The following is a 21,332-nucleotide window of genomic DNA, read 5'->3' as shown; positions in this document are numbered from 1 at the left end:
GTAGAAAACACAAAAAGACCAATTGAGCATAATTCACAATAAACTCGTTTATCAGTAATAAAACCATTTACCATCCACTTACTTCGGTGGAATTTATGAAACAATATAAGAAAAACAATAACATTATCATAATCATGGAATAATATAAGCTGTAAAACATAACACTTATCACGCCTCTTGTAATTCAATCATTATACAACATATCTTTTTATCATTTACCAGCCTACTAGTATCCGTGGGGGTCCATAGGGGTCCCGCTACCCGTTAACCTTTAACATTCATAATCAGTTTCCAGGGCCGTCCCCATACCCCGTCCGGTATGAAGGTGAAACGGGCCGTCCCCATACCCCGTCCGGTATGGGCACCAAAACCATAAGATCTCCATACCCCGTCCGGCATGTGAGACCACAATCCCGGTAGGGTTCCCTACGGATCCGGTCCGTCTACCATCTCCCAGGATATCTAGTCAGGCTGACCCCATTACACAATTATCAATTTATACAATCTTCCATTCTTCTTTCCCTCAATCAGCATCGCCAATTCACATTTAAACAAGCAAATCGTAATTCATGCCAAACAGACAACATATAGTATCAGTTTTTCAATCATTCAACCCATAATTAATAAAAACGTAGTATATGCACACAAATCTGTAAAATGAACACATCAAACCTCATTTTGCATTTAAAGCTGTAAACAGGCCAAATAACAGTAAATCACCAATCACACTAGACTCGGGCTCCATTAGCCACCTTAAGCAATTTCACACATTCGTTAATTCAAGAAATACCGTTTTATCATTTTGAACTTTAATACCGTGATAGGAAATAGGGTGAGGGGTCCTTACTCGTTTCGGGGTCCGAACACGGCTTCACAGTGCGCTTGCAGGCTGTCCCTAATTTTCCCTGAATTTTCCTCGGGGAACTGAAACGTACTACTGGTACCTGCACGTGTTCCAAAAAAAAATCCCAAATTAGGCCCAGGGCCCCTTTCGGCCCAAATCGCAACTCCGGCACGGCGGCTTCGCCGTGCTCCGGCGACGGCGAGTCACCTCGGGTTGGCTGTTTTCGGCCACACTCGCATCGGTCCCTGTGAGAAAACAACCCTAGGGCCCTCGGGGGGCCAAAAAATCACGGAAAAATAGAGCTTACCGGCGGCGGCGCTCTCGGGTGCGGCGGCTCTCCGACGAGGTTCGTGTTTTGGTGATTCGGATCCGGTCAACCTGTAGAGAAAAGAATGGTGATCACGGTGATATAAAAATTGCATCAAACGGAGGCCGGGAAGGGCCTCATCGAGGCAAAAATCGAGAAGGGGCGCGGCGGCGCCGCTGGGCTTCGGCCGTGTATTCCGGCCGTTTGGCCGGGATTTTGGCTCCGATTTGGCCACAGGAGGAATCAGCGTGGAAAAACGAGTCGGGGGTACGAAATTTATCTCGATCGGCGGTCGGAAGTTCCTCCGGTGCGGCGGCGGGTGGCGGCGGCCGGCTTCTGGTTCGTCTTCTCCGGCGAGCGGCAGGCGGCTAGGGTTTGTGGTCTGGTGTGGGGGTTCTATTTATAACCCCTTGCCCTTTGATCTCAGCCGTCCATTTTGTTTTAATCTGGGCCGTCCATTTTTGATTGAATCTGGGCCGTCCGTGCGATTGCATCTGGGCCGTCCGATCGCGCTCACGCGGATCGCCAACGTGGCCCGTTCCGGAGTGACGTGGTCTTGCCACGTGGCAGGCCCCGGTTGGCCGGGATTGCTGACCGGGCCTGCTGACGTGGCTGCCGACGTGGCTTTTTTTTTTTTTCGGCCCCTTTTCTCCGGGCGCTACACAAAGAACAAAAATAAAATAAAATAAATGCAAAAAAATCATAAAAAAAAACTATAATCAATCATAACTCTTTGTAGCGAGGGAAAAAACTATGAGAAAATGGTAATAAAAGGAATAAAATCTTTATTGTGGGAAGGAAAAAAAAATCCAAACAATACAAGAAATATGTAAAGAAAACAAAAAAAAATAAATTAAATACAGAGAAAATTATACCAAATGCTAGAATCAATTATACTTGTTTGTAGTGAGAGAAAGACTTTGAGAAAACTATAATAGAATAAAGAAAATATTTACTGTGGGAGTCGCAAATGACATGCAAGAGGAAGGAGTATGGTTTCTTAAAGCTTGTAATTCGATAAATGTTATATTTTTTCAAAAGGAATATAACTGTTTTCGGTTTCTAAAAAAAACATAACAAATGCTATAATCAATCATATTTGTTTGTAGCGAGAGAAAAGACTTTCAGAAAACAGCGATAGGAGAAATAAAATATTTATTGTGGGAAGGAAAAAAGAATCCACGTACAATGCCCTTAATTAATTTAAAAAAATATATATTTAAAATTAGTGTGTAAATATAATTTTTGAGTTTTTATTTAATGTATAAAATTTAATATTTAATTTTTTAAATTATTAATTAATGTAAAAATGAAGAAAATTAAATGAATGATGAAACTGAAAATAATTTCAAGAACAATTAGTGAAATTTTGGGTTCTGGGAGTATTTTTGAAAGAAAATTCAAAAACTGAAGGTTAAAACACAATTTAGGAAAATTGTACTATGTAGGACGCACAGTCAGCAGTCTCGATGAATCAGAGTATGCCGCGTGGCAAGGGACGCGAACACGGTGCCACACGGGCAATCTGCATGTCCGCGATCGGACGATCCAAATTTGTTCTCGCACGCACGGACGATCTAAATTCGTTCCCTCCCCGAACGTGATCGGACGGTCAGATTTAAACGCGATGAAAGCTTCAGATTCACTTTCTATTTAAACACGATCAGACGGTTCAGATTAAATCACGATGAACGATTCAGATCCATTTCCTATTTAATCGTGATCGGACGGTCCAGATGAAACGCGATGAATAACCCAAATTAAAAGACGAAAGATATAAATAATCTTCTTCACACCAAACCCTAACTCTTGTCGCCAGACCCCCTCGCTGAAGAAGAAGACCCAATCGCCAAAAAGGAAGCCGACCGCCAACGTCGCCGCATCGGAACCACTTACGACCACCAAAAGAGGTAAAAAAAAATTTCTTTACTCGAAATTTGATTTTAAACACCCTCATGTCCAAATCGGAACAAAAAAATCGACGGATTAGCCAAAAACTACGGGCAACGCCTAGCGGAGTCGCTGCGAAAAAATACAAAAAACGCATCCAATGAGGCCCTTCTTGATTCTCGTTATGCATAATTCTTCCACAATTATAATCATCGTTTCCTTTTCTACAAATTGACCGAAGCAAAACACTAAACAGCAAAGATGAGCCGGCAAAACTGCCGCACCGGAGAACCTCGCTGCCGGTGAATTTCAATTTTTATTTTTATTTTTTTGGGCCAACTGAGGTCCTTAACATGTTTTCACATAGGAATTGATACAAATGCCGAAAACAGCCAACCTGAGACAAACTACCGTCGCGGGTGGCGGTGCCGAAATTCTGAAATTGACCGAAAAAGGGTACTAACACTGATTTTGGATTTTTTAGAATATTTCTAGGTATTTGAAGCGCGATTTAATCCCCAAAGAAAAATTCAGAGAATCTGGAAACCGTTAGTAGACGCAGTCAACAAGTTTAATATTTCAGATATCAATTTGAGTAAGAATCCCTTACCTTATTCTTTGTTATGGAATTGAAGTCTAATTAATAATAATAATACGGTATTTTGGGTAGTTTAGAAAATATCCATGATTAATTACATGTTACTACTGGAGCCAGAACCGAAAATTATTCACTGTTGATTTTGTTGATTTATTTTATAGTTTAAATGCATGATAATATCTGATTAATTGATCTTATAGTTTAAATGCATGTATTGCTTGCTTAATGTGATTATGATTGAATTGAGAAGCTGAAAATTAAAGGAAGTCAGAAAACTGTTTGATTAAGTGAATGGATAAAATAGCAGCCTTGTTGGACATTTTAGGAGATGGTGGACGGATCGGGTACATAGAAAATCATATCGTGAACATTGCCTTATACTGGACGGGGTATCGAGATTTAGTAATTTGGTGCTCATACCGGACGGGGTATTGAGGTTTAGTAATTTGACACTTATACCGGATAGGGTATATGAACCACCCGTTAATTTAAAATGTTAAAAAAAATAGTTCACGTGTTGTGGGGACATCCCTATGAACCCCATGGATACCAGTAGACTGATAAAAAAAGAAATTGTTATTCAAACATATTGCATATGAAATTATAATATGTGCTATGTTATTGTCTCTATAGGTTATTTTTGAAAATCTCACTACATTAAGTAGGCGGTAAATTATTTTATTTATGATAAACGATTTTGCTTAATTAAGAACTTCATTAGTTATTTTTATAATTTTTATCAACTTTCATTTATGTGTCAGTGACTAACATGATATTCTCACTGGATTAGTGTAGTTCATTCTTTCATTAACTATTTCAGATTAAGAGGATCATGATTCAGAGCCCGATCCACAAGAGAATTGCGAGTAGGACGTTCAGTCGTTTACTTTTAAATTATTTTATTGGTTATTAATTGTTCTTTTAGAAAGGTTATTCCCGTAAGCCTTATTTGGTATTTTAAGTTATTATGTAAGCAATATAAATCCTAACTATTTATTTCACTTCCGCACTAAATTTATAATTTATTTCATTTGAAATTTTCAGGATCGTTACACCAAGCAATGCAAGAAACATATAAATAAGACAAAATAAAATAAAATAAATACAAAAAAATTCATACCAAAATCTGTTTTTAGCTAAAGAGAAGATTGAGAAAACAGTGATAGAAATAACAAAATATTTACTGCAGGAAGGACAAAAAAATCAAAGTAATGCAATAAACATGTAAAGAAGACAAAATAAAATAAAATAAATATAGAAAAAATCATACTTGTTTGTAGCAAAAGAAAAGACTGTGAGAAAATAATGATAGAAGGAAGAAAATCTTTACTGCGTAAAGGAAAAAAAAAATCCAAGTAATGCAAGAAACATATAAAGAAGACAAAAAAATAAATAAATAAAGAGAAAATTATACTAAAGACTATAATCAATTGTGCATGTTTATAGGGAGAGAAAAAAATATGAGAAAACTGCAATAGAATGAAGAAAATCTTTACTTCAAGAGTCGTAAATGACATGCAAGCAGAAATAGTACGGTTTCTTAAAACTTCTAATTCGATAAAGGTTATATTTTTTCCAATAAATCTAATTATTTTCCGTTTTTGAAAAAAAAATATATATCAAATGCTATAATCAATCATACCAGTTTGTAGCAAGAGAAAATACTATGATAAAACACAATATAATGATGAAAATCTTTACTGTAAGAAGAAAAAAAAATCCAAGTAATGCAAACAATATATAAAAAAGACAAAAGAAAATAAATTAAATACGAATAAAATCATACTAGAGGCTATAATCAATCATACCTGTTTGTAGCGAGAGAAATGACTGAGAAAACAGCGATAGAATGAAGAAAATCTTTACTGCATGAAGGGAAAAAGAATTTAAGTAATGCAAGAAACATGTAAAGAAGACAGAATAAAATAAATTAAATACATAGAAAATCATATCAAATGATAGAATCGATCATACCTGTTTGTTGTGAGAGAAAAAACTTTGAGAAAACAATAATAGAAAGAATAAAATCTTTACTACATAAAATAAAAAAGAATCCAAGCAACACAAGAAACATGTAAATAATACAAAAAAAAAATAAATTAAAAACAAAAAAAAAACTAAATGTTATGATCAATCATACATATTTGTAGCGAGAAAAAAAGGTTACGAGAAAACTGTGATATAAGGAATAAAATCTTTATTGCAGGAGTCGCAAATGACATGTTGGATTAAGGAGTACGATTTCTTAAAGCTTATAATTCCATAAAGGTTATATTTTTTTCTAATAAATCTAACCGTTTTCTGATTTTGAAAAAAAAATCATAATTTTATTTGAGAAAATTACTGTGATTTTTTTTTTAATTGTTTACATTGTCTGTAATTTTATTGTTTGGCCCAATTCATTGAGAAAAGGCTAAACCGCTCCACCATGTAGCTATTTTTTTAGATTATTATTTTATTATATAATACAAACAACATAAATTTAAAATAATTTTGAGAACTTGTGTATTTTTGTTTTGTTAGTATTTCTTCAAAAATTAATTTTCTATTAAATTTATTAACATAAATTACTTTTGTATATATTTATTATAAAATAATCTGAATAATATTTAACTCAAAAATAATTTTTTTTTTAAATCAAAGGCTTTTTATTAAGTTAAAACAAAAGTTGAAAATAAAAAATTTAGATAGATAAATAAATAAATAATTTGTGCTATAATAGTTGAATAATATTTTCAGTGAATATCTTTTTAACTTTATATTAAATTATATTATTAATTTAATAGTTTTAAAATAAGAATTATATTAATTTATTATTAACAATTTTATGATAAATTATTTAAGTAATAAACACTTCTTTGTATTTTATTTTTTAGTCGTTATATATATTATATTCATTGAATAAATGATCATCCAATAATTCTTATTCAGAGTATTTTTGGATTTTAAATTAAAAATTTATTGAATTATTGTAGTTTTAGTATAAATACGAAGTTTTAATTGATTCGTAGAGTTTTAATAAGAGAGTTTCTATCAATAATAAAAAAAAATAAGAATAAGGCCACATTATATACAAATACAAAATAAAAAAAAATGAAGAATTACGCATACTTATTTTTTAATACAAGTAATTGCGAGATTTACTATAATTTTTTATTATCGTTCGACTATTATTAAAATCTTTACTTATGTTCAGTACATAACGATTGAAGTTAAATTTGATTGGTTAGTTTGATTAGTTCATCGATGATCGACAAATATGATAATTTTATGATGATTTTGTATGTATTTCGCGTATATTTCACAGATAGTTTTAAAAAACTCGCAAATTAACTTGGGTTACTGGTGTAGTTATGTATTGATTGCATCTTTTTTATATAACGAGGTATTCCTTACATTAGGATCAAATTGGTACTTTAAAATTAATATTTTTATTTAAAAATAATTTATCTGAAAGTTTTATTATTAGAGTAATTATTCTAATGTTCTAGCAATTTTATTTAAAAATATTTCAATTTGCAGGCCCTCTGGGCTTGAATGACATTCAAGTAACTAGGGAACAAATGATGTATAGTATTATTCACCCGACCCGACCCGACCCTGATTCTCTTCTTCCCCAAACCTCATTCCAATTTATTTATTTAATTAAATGACCTTATGCGACTTCCTAAAACCCCAGTAAACCTCTTCTCAAAACCTCAGCGCTTCTCAGCTCCCTTTTCCACTTTTGCATGAAGTAATCTGGCAGGTAATCGACCGAACCGGTGAAGTCGCACGTCTTGCCGCCGTCACCATTGTTGAACTTTGTCAGGTTCTTCTCTTGGCTTGACATGCTATTTTGGCTTTAGGTTTGAGCTATGTTAGAGAATGGCTAGAACATTGATGTATCAGCTGCTAATGGAGATAGTTGTGTTAGAGTTATTATTTTCATTATTATCAGTATTCTGAGAAAAAAAGCATTTAGAACTATTTATCGTCTTCTCATACTTCTAGTCTGTGAAAGGGTACAAAACAGTTTTCTGTTTCTACAACGCACAACCCTACCTTTTCTTTGTTGCAGCTATAGTGGAAGTAACACTACCCTATTTCCTTTTTTTCATGTAGAGATATACGTCATCTCAGATTTATATTTGAAGAAATTGTTTTCTTTTTCTGTGATGCTCAGTTTTCGTGTATGTGAATTTACCGTTTTTGATATTGTCCGTGATATTATTGTTAGGCTGGTTGGTTTATTCTATTTTTCCTGTCCTCCCCCCTACCCCCTTTTTTTTTTCTTCTGTTAATATGAAATGTCTTAGATATTTTAATTGATTTTTGTCAAATTGATTTCATAATCTGGAACAAAGAACAGACGCTTTCTTGATGGTTGATAGCTTAGTAACTCTGCTTACCAATAATTCAAGTCAATGTTCAGAAACTTACAGATAATGGCACTTGGCAAGAGGTGGCTAGAAGTTTTTTAGTTCAGATTTATTTTTAGCTTGCACTTCAGTTTCAGTGTCAGAATGATTGGCTTCATTAGGTTTTCATGTGTGTGTGTGTGTGTGTTTCACTTTATTTCCTCCTAAATGTGGCAAAAAAAGAGAATAAATGTGATTGGAGTCAACTCAAGTTAGTATATCCAAAGGAATATCAATCTTTTCTGAATTATTTTACCATAAATCTCCGCGCAAGAAACATGTTCTCACAAGGGTTTGTATTCTCTTTTGATATTCTTGATCCCTCCTTTTGCTCTTTTGATATTTCTGTTTTGCCTTCCCAAAGTAATAGCTGACTTTGGTTGTCTAGCTTTCAATTTGTATTCTCTTACGTAACGCATGGCTACACAAGAGGAATAGATATTTTGGGTTGTTCCTTTTTTATATATAAATTAATTTAGCAGATTCTTTCTAGACTAAGAAATAGCATGATATTGCTTGACACATCTTTAGAATAACATTTATAATCAAATAAGGTCTTCATAATTCTTTTGTCAATTTATTTGGTTAAAATATCATTAGCCATTGGTGGCCCGAAATTGTGAGATGTGGAAACCTGAGAGGGGCTCTTTGGATCTTGGATTGCATACCTAGAGCTATAATTGCTCGAGTATTATTGGTAGCTGCGATCCCCCCCTTTTTAGATCTCACTCCCCCATACTAATTTGTAGTCCTATTTCATTTCATGGCAATTATGTCCTTTGGGTTTGGGATGGCGAGGGGTTTGTCCCTACAATTTCACAGTATTTATACTATAGCTTGCAATAGGGATGCCACTGTCAAGAAGTCTTTGGTGAGTCCCCAAGGTAATGAAGAATGATGTTTAGAGTTGAGTAGAAATTTAAATGATTTGGAGACGAAGGAGATATATGAATTTTATGGAATCACTTTCATTGACAAGTGGATCACACAATTGTAGACAAACCAATTTGGAAGTTGAACTATTTGTGAGTCTTCTTGGTGAAGTCATATTATGTAAATTTGAACATTTGTGAGATGGAGGGGGAAGATTTTCCAGATTAAGAGACTTGGAAGATAAAGGTAATCTGACCTTTTTAACATGGGAATGTGGGAGGTAGTAAGGGAATGCATTACAACTTTGGACAAGTTGATAAGGAGAGGAAAATTCTAGTGAACAAATGCTACTTGTGTAAGAGAGATACAAAATCCTGTAATCACATCCTCTTGTGGCGCCCGTTTGCACGTCGACTTAGGAGCTTGGCTTATGATTATTAGGGTTTAGTTTGGTGATTGTTGGATCATGGAAGGAGGAGCTTTGTTCTTGGAGAGGCATCCAAGGGGTTAAGAGGTTAAGACTTATCCTTTGGCTACCTTTTGGATCATCTAAAAAAATTGAACAAAAGAAATTTTTTTTTTTTGAGATAAAAAGTGTGATGTATATACTAATAAGGTACAAAAAAAGCGGGTATCAGTCATATACAAAAGATTTATAAGAGAGTTAGTGTATCAATGACGTTCTCAAGATTCTCATCTTTAATAATGTTATGATCTAACAAAGTAGTCCCAAAATAATTTATCGATCTATCTCTTAATCTATATAGCCCTTGCTCTTTTTCCTCAAAAGCTCAAACATTTCTCTCTTTCCAAAGAACCCAAATAATGGTTAATGGAATTAATTTTGCAACATTTCTTTTTATACTTAAACCATCCCACGCCCAACTTTCTCCACAAACAGAGCCCGCCGTCACCCAATTGATCCCTAATAAATCATAAACCATGCGCCATAGGCTGTACGCCGTAGGACAACACATCAGTTAGTGGTTACACGGACAGAAGGGCTTTTGAGGCCAATTAAACTACTTTTGATATGTTTGAATATGCTTTGTTCCAGACTCTAAGCTTTTTTATTAGGGATCATTAGCGTTATTCTAATAAAGATATTGGAAACGTAATAGACATTTTGATTGATTTCTAAACTCGTCTGTGTATAGGAGGCACTAGTTGGTGCTCTTGGATATACTTCATCTCTTTTATTCTTTTAAAAAAGTCCATTGTGTTTGTATTGGGGACTAGAGGGGACTGAATGAGTCTGTGACACTATCAACAACTGATGCACCATTATAGGGCATAATCTTATGTATCTCAATTTTAGATTCATAGAGTAATATCCTCAAAAAAAAGGTTTATAGAGTAGCATATGTGCCTAATACTTTCCTATTCTATTTAGTTTTCAATACTTGATTTCTGTATATGACCAGTTGTCATTTTAATGTTCTAGGCGTACTGTTTTATCCAGATTAGTGATGATTCCATTTGTAATTTGATTTATGCAAACTATTAATAAAAAATGTGGTTGTTGCTTTGGTTTCTTGTTAGGTAATCTATTTATTTGTGGTTTTTTGGTTAGGTTCAAAATTTAACTTGGATAAGTTGAATACAATGGCTGGACCTTCTAAGAAATATTTGAAGAAAAAACCTATAGAGACTTCAAAGTTGAACAAAACATCAAAGAAATCATTCAAAACAAAGAAGGAACCAAAGGAAGCTGTTCAGTTGCAGCTTGAAGATGATGTTCCTGACTTCCCTAGAGGTTCAATTTTATTTTCTCTCATTTATTTTCTTTTTTACTGTGCTTGTTCCATTTGTTCCCGGAGAAACTCAAGCAATGGAATTGCAGATTAATCAAAGAAGTTTACTTATCTTTGTTATAGCAAAGAAAAACCAAGGTTTGTTAACTTGGGACAAATGCTTGTTCTAATTGCATTTCTTATTGTTTCCTTTGCCTTACGTCAAAATGGGGCTGACAAAGTTAGACATGAAATGATTACACGATCACTTTAGCCACAGGTTTAGCTGGCTTGGGTTTAGTCTAAATGGAAACTTTTGGAGACAACAATAAACATATCAAGTAAAACTCAGTTAATATATTTAGACAAATGGAACCCATTTTATTATGCCGGTGTTCTAAAAACATAAAAACATTTTCTTGCTTAAGAAGAAGAAGTATTATTGAGAAAGAAGAGGATGTTACAAAAAATACAGCAGATAAGATATCCAACTGAACGAAATCTAAAGATATAAAAAGGTATCATGCCAAGTAACTTGTTTATGACCAATATTATGAATCGATTTTGTTTTGAAATAAACAATGTTATGAATGAATTTTGTGGTTATTTTAAAGCACAACATTAGTATATTGTTATTATTTTAGATTAAACATTTTAATACGACCGGAGTTGATTAAAAACATATTACTTGTTTTATTAATAGGTTTCGTTTCATGTACTGAATTAATTCTAAGTTGATTAGCATATAATCTAACTTCTTTAATAAAACATGTTACCCTTTTATAAGGAGAATGTATTAGGTTTAATGATGACGAGATAGTTATTTAACTGGGTTAGTTTAGATTTAGGGATGAAATTTTTAATGTCTTACGCTAACATGGCCTACGCAAACATGAATTTTGTACCCTTGCTTCAACCTAAACAAAATCTTGAAGAGAATGTCCTTTCTTTGTTCTTGTAAACCTAGGAATATTGTGACTAAGAGTTTTGGACAGTCCAAGCCTAGAAAAAACCCGCCAAAATCTTATATGGAGTCTAACTTGCAATTATCACATACTAGGAAACGAATCTAAATTTCAGTTAGTGACGAGGAGTTGATGATTCTAATATGTTTCGTTAGGTTTACTATGGAGGCAACTCTATGCTTGCGTTGTTTGTTTTACATATTTGATATCTATATAGGTGGAGGGAGTTATTTAACCCAACAAGAACGAGATGAAATTAGGGCTGAAGTTGATGCTGAATTTGAGGCAGAGGATCGAGGTTTAAAGAATAAAAGGAGGAAAAAGATGCAGAAAAAAAGTCAAACAGAAGATGATGATTTCAGTTCCCTTTTTGGTGGTGGTATTACTGGAAAACTACCTAGATTTGCCAATAAAATAACATTGAAGGTATTTAGCAGCAAACTACTATGGCATTATTATTTATGGGGAGAATGCATATCAAGATAAACATTTGTTTGTTTCTGTTCATAATTCATGACGGACTCATAAGCAAGTCATGTTTAATTAGTTTGAATGATCCTATCAGTCTTTTCTTCGTGGTGGCTTTTGTTTCTTTAATTTTTATTTTTAGAATTGTCAAGTTTTTTCAATAACTATGCTTTTGATTGATGAGTGTAAAAGGCATGCTTATATTCATAGAACTATAGCTAATTAAATGTAGAATTGTCATTTGTCACTATAGTTAATAGTAGTATCATGTCATTGATCTAAAGTTTGTCTAAGGGTGAGATGGCTATAGATTACGTAAGTATATTAGAAATCATAATTCTATTAAATGTAAAATTATTACATTGTTTAGGAGTACATTATATTAGTTTTAGTATTTCTTAGTTTCACCTTATTTAGGAAAGGTTATTTGGGAAGCATTACAAATATCAAACCCTTAAGTATGATGCTTAAGACTTTTTAGAACTGATGCTTAAGAAAGTCTAGGTGTGATGTCTCGATTTTTTATCCCCTAATTCCTGATTGGACAAATCAATCCTATTTGTCTTGCATCAATATCTTATCCTTTCTAGCTTGTAGTACTTATTTATTCCTTTATACTATAGTTCTTTCGTGATAAAGGAGAGGGATTAATCTTGGTCTTGCTTCTTATGCTTCATATTATTATTGTTCAAATTGATGATTTTTTTTTATATAAGAAGTGAGTAGTAGTATAAATTAAGAACGCCAAGGGAGCGTAACCTATGTACAAGAAGATAAGTATTTACAGATCTATGAGTATATCTGCAAAATAACCTAAATCATCAAAAGAATCAAGGTTGTGACCAAGAACAATGAAGTGAAAGAAATGAAGCCACCTATCTTTGATAATAGCAAAATTTGTTTTTTTATTCTCAAAAATTCTACAATTCTTTTCTTTCCATATAATTCAAAGTATTGTTAAGGGAATTACTCTGTGCCACCTATTACACGTTTTGAGGCCTTCCCAAGCTAATAATTCACCTTTGACGGACCCAGAAATGATGCAAGAAATACCAAATAGCTTTTAAATCATTGTCCGTAGCTCATGGGAAATTGGGCACCAAAGGAGAAGGTGGTTGCAAGACTCCTTATTTTGCCTGCCAATTGTACACTGGTTAGCCAAAACAAATCCTCTTTTCATGAGGTTGTCTAACGTAAGAATAGAACCCATAGCAGCTTCCTAAGCAAAAATAGAAATTCTGGATGGAACAAAAGGATTCCAGATAATTTTTTAAGGGAAGTCAGAAATAGAGTCATTGCTGTCCATCAAATTCTTGTATAGAGACTTTACAGAAAAGGAGTCTTTCTTGTGTAAATTCCAGCTTAATTTATCAGTCTCAGTACCAATTTTGACAGTAGCTAGTAGTCGGAGCAGGTTTTCATATTCCACCACCTCCCAATCTTTCAAATTTCTGGTGACAGTCACATCCCAAAACAGAGGAGAACAAACCCAATAAGCATTTTCAATGAGCATAGCTTTGTCTCAAGCAATAGCGTAAATGTGAGGAAATTGGTTTTGCAAACTCATTTGACCACGCCAAACATCCTGCTAGAAATGGTTCTTATCACTTTTTCCAACCACCCATTTGGAGTTGTTTATGATCAGTTTGCTAGAACTCAAAATGCTCTTCCAAAGGCTAAGACCAAACGGACTCTTGTCCACACCGGCAAGATCATACACATCGCTTCCAAACCATTTGCTCACAATAACTTTCTTCTAAAGACTGTTTTTGTCGTTCCAAAACCTTCAAATCCACTTACCATGTAAAGTTTTGTTAAGGCCAATAATGGGTTTATCGGCCTTTTTAACTGTTCCCAGTTTACCAAGTGAATCTTTCTATTCGAGTCATCATCTCCCCCCAAAAGAAGCAACATTGAATGGATTCAAGTCGTTTTTTTGGGTATAGTGAGCACCGAAAGATAGTGGATATGAAGATTGGACAAGATGCTTTTGATTAGAGTCAGTTTTTCTCCTTTGGATAAATATTTACTTTTCCAACAAGCCAATCTGCTCGAAACGTATCAATAATCGGCTCCCAATTAATGCTGTCTCTATGTTTGGCACCAGGAGGAACACCCAAGTATTTTAAGGGAAGTTGGGTAGATTTGCAGCCAAGCACATTAGCAAGAAATCCATATGAGTTTTCCCCAAGCATAATCAATTCTAATTTTTCCATGTTGATTTTGAGGCCGGATACTGCCTGAAAACATAGTAAGATGCATTTAAGATGCAGAACATTTCTGACATTGACTTGACAAAAGAAGATAGTGTCATTCGCAAAGAATAAATGAAAAAAATTCAATTTGATGACCATTTTTCCCCACAAGGATACTTTTCAACATTCTTAAGGATTTAGCTTGCAATTCAAGTTTGTTTAGTGCTTACATGACAATAAGAAATAATAAAGGGGAGAGGGGGTCATCTTACCTTAAGCCCCTAGAAACCTGAGGGGCCATCATCGATCATCACAACAAAACAAGTAGTTGTAATGCATTTCTTGATCCAGCATCTCTATTTGATTACAAACCCAAGATTCTCAAGCATATATGATCAATAAAATCCCATGAGACATGGTCGAAAGCTTTCTCCATGTCTAATTTACATAAAACACCTATTCTTTTATTTCTTATAACATCATCAACCACTTCATTAGCCATAAAAATAACATCTGTAATTTGATGCCCATAAACAAAAATTTGTTGGTTTTCCGAAATGATCAAGCCAATGACTTTAGACAATCTATTCGCCAACACTTTTGAGAGAATTTTGTTGATACAACAAACCAAACTGATTGGGTGGAAATCCTTAATGCTGGTTGCATTTTTCTTTTTTGGGATCAAAACCATAAATTTGGAGTTAGTTGATTTGACAAACGAGGAATTCTTATGAAAAGCTTCGAAGAATTCCATAATATGATCCTTAACAACACCTCAAAACACTTGGAGAAATTTCATATTAAAACCGTCTGGGTACGGTGCTTTACCACCCTCCCAACTTTCAAGGCAGTTATATATCTCAGATTGGGTAAATTTAGTTTCCAATTGAGAGATTGTCAAATCATCTAATCTGTTAAAATGAAGATTATTCAGTTTCGGTCTCCAGGAGCACTCCTTTGTAAACATATTTTGGAAATATTTGCATGCACTAATCTCTCATTTCTGTATTACCCTCAATTCTGGAATTTCCAATAAGGAGTTCAAATTGATGATTTTAAAGCTTTCCTTTCAGTGTTTTGTCACATTTAGATCAAAGAGAATCAGACAAGTATTATGAATTTTTCTGTGGAATTTGTACATTTTTATTATATACAGATACTCATTACGGTTTCTGATAATTGATTTTTCTTGTTTCTCCTTGTATCTTTTCTTTCAGTGCTGGTGGTTTTCTTTCCACTAAATTCTTCCCTGATTTTTCCTTTAATAAGATGGATGTTTTGTTTACCCAAATATGGTATTAACTTTGAGCTGAACTTATTCTTTAATTTCAAATCAGAATATATCTCCTGGAATGAAGCTTTGGGGAGTTGTTGCTGAAGTAAATGAGAAAGACCTCGTGATCAGCTTGCCAGGGGGCTTACGTGGATTGGTTCGTGTTTGTGATGCATTTGATCCTGTCTTGGATAATGGAATCAAGGTGGTAATATACCATATTTTTCAAATGTGGAATTTTTGTTTAGATATTGATTTTATTTTTTGTTGAACTTGCATTGCATTGCTATTGAGTAATATTTAAAATTTGTTCTCTACCAGGATGGTGAAGGTAGTCTTCTTCCGGCCGTATTTTCACCAGGGCAGCTTGTTTCTTGTGTTGTGTTGCAATTAGATGGTGATAAAAAAGAGAGTGTGAAAAGGAAGATTTGGCTTTCTTTGCGTCTCTCTTTGTTGCACAAAGGCTTAACTTTGGATGCTGTTCAGGAGGGGATGGTATGTCAATTTAGTTGTATGCTTTTTTTTTGAAATGAAAAGTAGAGTAGTTGTATTAGTGTGAGCACCAGGGGTGCAAAAGGAACATGTACAATTATTTACAGCTTAGTCCTCCATTCTAGGAATCTTCTAGGAATCTTCCTATAAGTCTCAAAATAAACTGGAGGATGACCCGTAAGTAAAAAATTAAAGGTACTAAGCCATCTATTCTTCAGTATATCAAAATCATTAGTGTCATCAAGACCCTCAAAGGCCCTACTGTTCCTAACTTTCCAAACAGTCCATATAATTGAAATGGGAATCATATCAGCAAGGATACAATAGTTGCTGAGATGCTTCCAAGCCTAAATCTCTTCTCAAATTTAGTTGTATGCTAGACAAGCAACTGTTATGAAACATATGTCCCTTGTTATATTAAGATTCCCAAAATTTTTATCCGCTAATTGCAACTTTGATTGGAGTTATAGGAGACAAAAATCACCATAGAACTATGAATTCAGAAATTTTAAAATTATTGTCTATTTGCTTGGTCATGAACTCATGGCTGCCCCCCCCTAGATGTTGAGTTTTGGCTCATATTTAGAGCATTGTTGTTCACAGTTGGTTCCGTTAAGGGAAGGGGATTCTTGTGAAGCGTGAAGCCCCCAGGCTATGGTACAAGATTTTCCGTTGAAGGGCATTTTTTTAAATTGTGAGAGATATTCTTATAAAATTACATTACTAAATTTTTTCTATATATAGGAAACACTTAGTTGCACGTGGCGGTTCTAGATATAGTAAAAAATTATATAGTAGCCACATCATCAAACCAAGTTAAAATTTAGTGTGCTATTTCTTTCTCTGTTGCCTCTATTTTAGTTCGTGCATTGCATGTGCGATCTCACAAGACCAGAAATCCATAATACAGTTACTTGGTGCTTCTTTTTAGAGTGGGGTGGGCTCTAGAGGCTTGGGGGTGGGGAGTCAGGAGAAGGCATATTTCAAAAGAGAAGCATATCATTTTTTGGCTTTCTCACTCAAAAGAAAAGTTCTTATACTTTTTTTTTTTTTAAAATTTTAAAAAACAATCTTTATACTTTTTTTCCAAGAAAAACTATGCCACAAGCTTGTTTGTAGATATCTTTGATTTTGTATGTGCCTTGCTCTTTTTTAAAAGATCTTTTACTATGATATGATTTTTAATCCATTTGGTTAACAAGTAATTGACCTTGTATGGAGAGAATCTATTTGGAAGTGCCTATTAGCCCTTGTACGAATAATGACTTTTTTGTCCTCTCTACTCATGGCATCAGTGAGCCAAGAGGAGGAATGGTGCTTCTGGTGACTAGAAAGTTCTTGGTCATCGAAAGTAAGACATTTGATGTTGGAATTATGGAGGAGAGGGGAAAAGGCATAAGGGTGAGTGAGAATGGTAAAGGATTCCGATCAACTTTCTCTTATGGGAGGTGGAAATCGAGTGTCTTCCGGGTGCCTTGCAAGAATTTTATTGGATGAAAGGGAAGAAATATTTTGGGGGCATAATTTTTCTGGCAAAGACCACAAACTCTGGGTGGCTTTGGGAGGGAACAACAGATGAAAGTTTTTGGTTATCACATAGCATGGGGGGACAAATAGATACATTTTTATCCTAGAGGGACCACAAGCTAGATGGTTGTGGAGGATGATGGTACTGCTGCATGAGATGATGGGAAGGAAGTTTAGGACACCTAGACACAGAGAGAGGAGCAATATGTGCTCAGAAAAGATAGTGGGAAGCTTGGGGAGTGAGAGGGAGAAAAGTCAGGCGGCAATACAAACTATCACCACGTGTGTGGTGAAGTGCCCAAGTTGTCAGATTTGGAGGTTCGGAAATGAGGAGGTATGGGTGGGAGAAAGGAGAATTGGATGGGGAAGAGTAGATCCAAGTTCAAATTGGGTCAGGCGAATGAGAGTCACATGTTTCTATATCACCCAAAAGATAAAAAGGGGAATGAGAGTTGCATGTTTCTTCCCTTCACTAATACTCATCCAGGCTCAAATCTCTTCCCTTACAGAACCAACCATCGCCCAAACTGGTCTCCAATAATCCGTAGGCCATAGTTCATACTTATATACGAGCAGGCACCAAAGAAGGATGTGATTGACTCTGCATCCCTCTTGCATAGATAATGATTATTCACCAAAATGTTTTCCCTTCTCATCAGCTTATTAATAGTAAGGATACATCCACGACCTACTTCCTATGCAAAGAAAGCAACTCTAGGTGGAGTATTGACCTTCCAGATTCGTCAAAAAAGAAAATGGGTCTTGATAGTTTCCTTTTTCTTTTTCAAAATAACAAGTATAAGATTATCATTAAGTAAAGGCATCAAGAGGGTGCTGACCATGTATAAAATTATTTACAAATCTGTAAGTACTTCAATTAGTTCTCCTAAAGTTTCCATAGAAATCCTTGGTTGGCTCACAACCAAAATCCCAAGGATCTGTAACTATCTCTCTCTAATTTTATCTATACTCTCCTCCTCCTAAAAAACTCTCAAGTTTCTTTCCTTCCGAATGACGCAAAATATGGTGAGGGGAATTAACCCTAACTGTTTTTCCCCCCCCAACAAAACCCTTCCAAGCCTATAATTCAGCCCTAACGGTACCTACCATCACTCATTGATAACCAATAATTCCATAAGCCATCGACCATAAGATATATGCAACTGGACACCCAAGAAGAATATGACTGCAGGTCTCCTCCACCCGCTTGCATAAACAACACCAATTGACAAGAATCCTTCCCCTCCTGTTAAGCTTGTCAATAGTCAAGATACATCAATGACTCGCTTCCCAAGCAAAGAACACAATTCTAGGTGGAGCCTTTATTTCCTAGATTTGTTTATATGGAAGTCTCTTATCAATAGGTTCTTTCTTAGTCAAATATCTGTAAAAAGATCTTACCGTGAAGCTCTCTGTTGCATTATTGTCAACATCTTCACTTAACACAGCCGATTCCAGGGAGCCCAATCAAGTTTCATATTGACCAATTTCTCAGTCATTGAGATTCCGAGTAACTTTCACATGCCAATCCCTTTTGCCTTCGCCAATATCAAAAGCCTTTTGAATTGACATATCTTTACAACGAGTTATGGCATAAATTTGCACGAGACTGTTTTTTAGTGCTCTATCTCCAAGCCACCTATCTGACAAAACGCAATTTTACTCCCATCTCCCGCTCTCTATTATACATATATATGAAATTCCTCTTTTCCCATGTACACCTTTTTCCACATCCCTCTCTCGTGGGGATAAGCCATACTTCTAGAAAACCACTCGATAGTTCCATACAACATCAAGTAATAATAGAAAGATTTGACTGAAACAGACTCGTTGGTAATGAGACTCTAAATTGGTTGGTTATTACTCTTGTTTATTGATGTGCAGGAGAGTGTATTGAGGAGAGTCTTATAATAATCAATTTTCTAATCATTGAGGTTTCTCATAACTTCCACATGTTATTCCCTTTTCCCCCGTAATCTCTGAATGACTCAAAAACTGTGATATTCTTGTGTCATGCGATTGCATAGATATGGGAAACCTGATCTCTAAGCCATCCCTCTCTAAGCCAAATATCTTGCCAAAAGCTGATTCTGTCGTCAATGCCAACTCTTCACCTGATGCGATCTTGAAATCTATTCTTTCCCATGCATATTTTTTCCATATCTCGGTCCGATGTGGTCTAGTCAATAGTTTGGATAACCGCCGTCCATTCATGGTACCAAACTTTACCACTATCATCCTTTACTGTAGGATACTGTTTTCTTTCATGAATCTCCATAATTACTTAACCTGTGAAACTAGATTTATCTCCTGTAAAGATTTCAACTCCAAACCTCCATGACACATTGGCGGTTTGATCTTATCATATGCCACCAAGTGATATCTTTTTCCATCATTAGAATCGCGCCAAAGAAATCTAAACTGAATTGACTCCTGTCTTTTGGCGACACTCGCTGAGATTGTCAAAAGAGACATGTAATAAGTGGGGAGGTTGGCCAACTTACTTCTCTTGAATGGCAGTCTCCCCTCTTTTGGTGCGAGGTTTGTCTTACATCTCACCAACCTCCTTCTATACCTCGCCATCACAATATCTCACATCCTTACATCTTTATATTTGACCTTCAAAAGTAATCCAAAGTACTTAATTGGTAACTATACACTTTTACACACCATGACTCTTGCCAACCTAGAAGCGTCCTTCCCATAACCTATTCTCACCAACTTAGATTGGTTAAGTTGATATTAGGACTAGACATCGCTTTGGAAACTTAGTAAAAATGCATCTGATGTTAAACATTGCCCTTTCGTCCAGTTCATAAAACACTAAAGTGTCATCAGTAAAAAATAAGTGAATTATCTCCTTTGTATGCTCCATAAGCAAAAATTAAGTGAATTATCTCCGTTATATGCTCACCATCACCTACTTTAAACCTTCAAACAACTACAGCTCTCTGGCTTTTATCAACATTTTGTTCAAGACTTCCATGACAATAATAAAAAGTAGGGGAGATAATGGATCGCCTTGTCTAAGACCTCTGGAGGCTTTGAAAGAAAATATCTGTATATATAATATATTTTTTTGAAATAAAAGTATAAGACATAACTTGATGTGCTTATATTCGCCAAAAAAAAAAAATATCTATTTGCTCATGTAAAGTACACTACACTTACAAGTGCCTGTTCATGATTGAATGCCCATTTTAATTTAAAAATTATTATTCTGAAGAAGCAAATTCTATGTTGAATCTTGGTTCTGTGAGGTGCTGTTGCCTCATATTATGCTCTCTAGTTATCTTTTCTTTCTTATGATATTCTGATTGTTTTCATGATCTTTTTTTCATTGTGATTGATTACAGGTCTTAACTGCATATGTGAAAAGTATTGAAGATCATGGCTACATTCTTCATTTTGGATTGCCTTCTTTTTCAGGATTTTTATCAAAAAAAGGCCAAGCTGGTAGACTGCTAGTTACCTTTTCTTTTCACTTAGTTTTATTTACTCCTTTGAGAGTGTTTTTTTGTTAGTCTCTATATAATCTCGCTAACATGTTAATTTCCTTTCCCCTTTTGGGTTCTGGAAGTAATAGATTAAAGTTATACAGTCTCTTGCAATATAACATAACATTATTTATGAACACCTGACAGTGAGCCATAATGCAGCAATGGTGAATTGGAAATTGTGACAGTTCTTAGCCATTTCACCAAACCTTAAAGCTTCTTGTATTTTGAGAAACAATAAGAGCATCTTCATATGGCTGTTAACTTTAA

The 21,332-nt window shown here is 34.7% G+C and overlaps 1 protein-coding gene across 4 annotated transcripts in view; it reads left to right on the top strand.

The window, feature by feature from the left end:
• The first annotated feature begins 7,295 nt into the window (after window positions 1–7,295).
• The window catches only part of LOC110811658 (RIBOSOMAL RNA PROCESSING 5), a 41,303-nt gene continuing 27,266 nt past the window's right edge, over window positions 7,296–21,332 (top strand). For 2 of the 4 annotated variants that reach the window (XM_022038210.2, XM_088210272.1), the window contains exons 1-6: window positions 7,296–7,450; window positions 10,486–10,668; window positions 11,828–12,036; window positions 15,611–15,751; window positions 15,868–16,041; window positions 20,922–21,021. In XM_022038210.2, coding sequence (XP_021893902.1) covers window positions 10,518–10,668; window positions 11,828–12,036; window positions 15,611–15,751; window positions 15,868–16,041; window positions 20,922–21,021 — 775 coding nt within the window. In that variant the 5' untranslated portion in view covers window positions 7,296–7,450; window positions 10,486–10,517. Of the gene's footprint in view, window positions 7,451–10,485; window positions 10,669–11,827; window positions 12,037–15,610; window positions 15,755–15,867; window positions 16,042–20,921; window positions 21,022–21,332 lie in introns of all 4 variants that reach the window. The other 2 variants (XM_022038209.2, XM_088210271.1) reach the window with 1 other exon arrangement.

Source organism: Carica papaya, chromosome 8 (assembly GCF_054855325.1).
Source record: "Carica papaya isolate Zhongbai chromosome 8, ASM5485532v1, whole genome shotgun sequence".
In the NCBI taxonomy this organism is placed as follows: Eukaryota; Viridiplantae; Streptophyta; class Magnoliopsida; order Brassicales; family Caricaceae; genus Carica; species Carica papaya.
The sequence above is the reverse complement of the archived record's forward strand: the minus strand, read 5'-3'. Positions and strand labels throughout refer to the sequence as shown.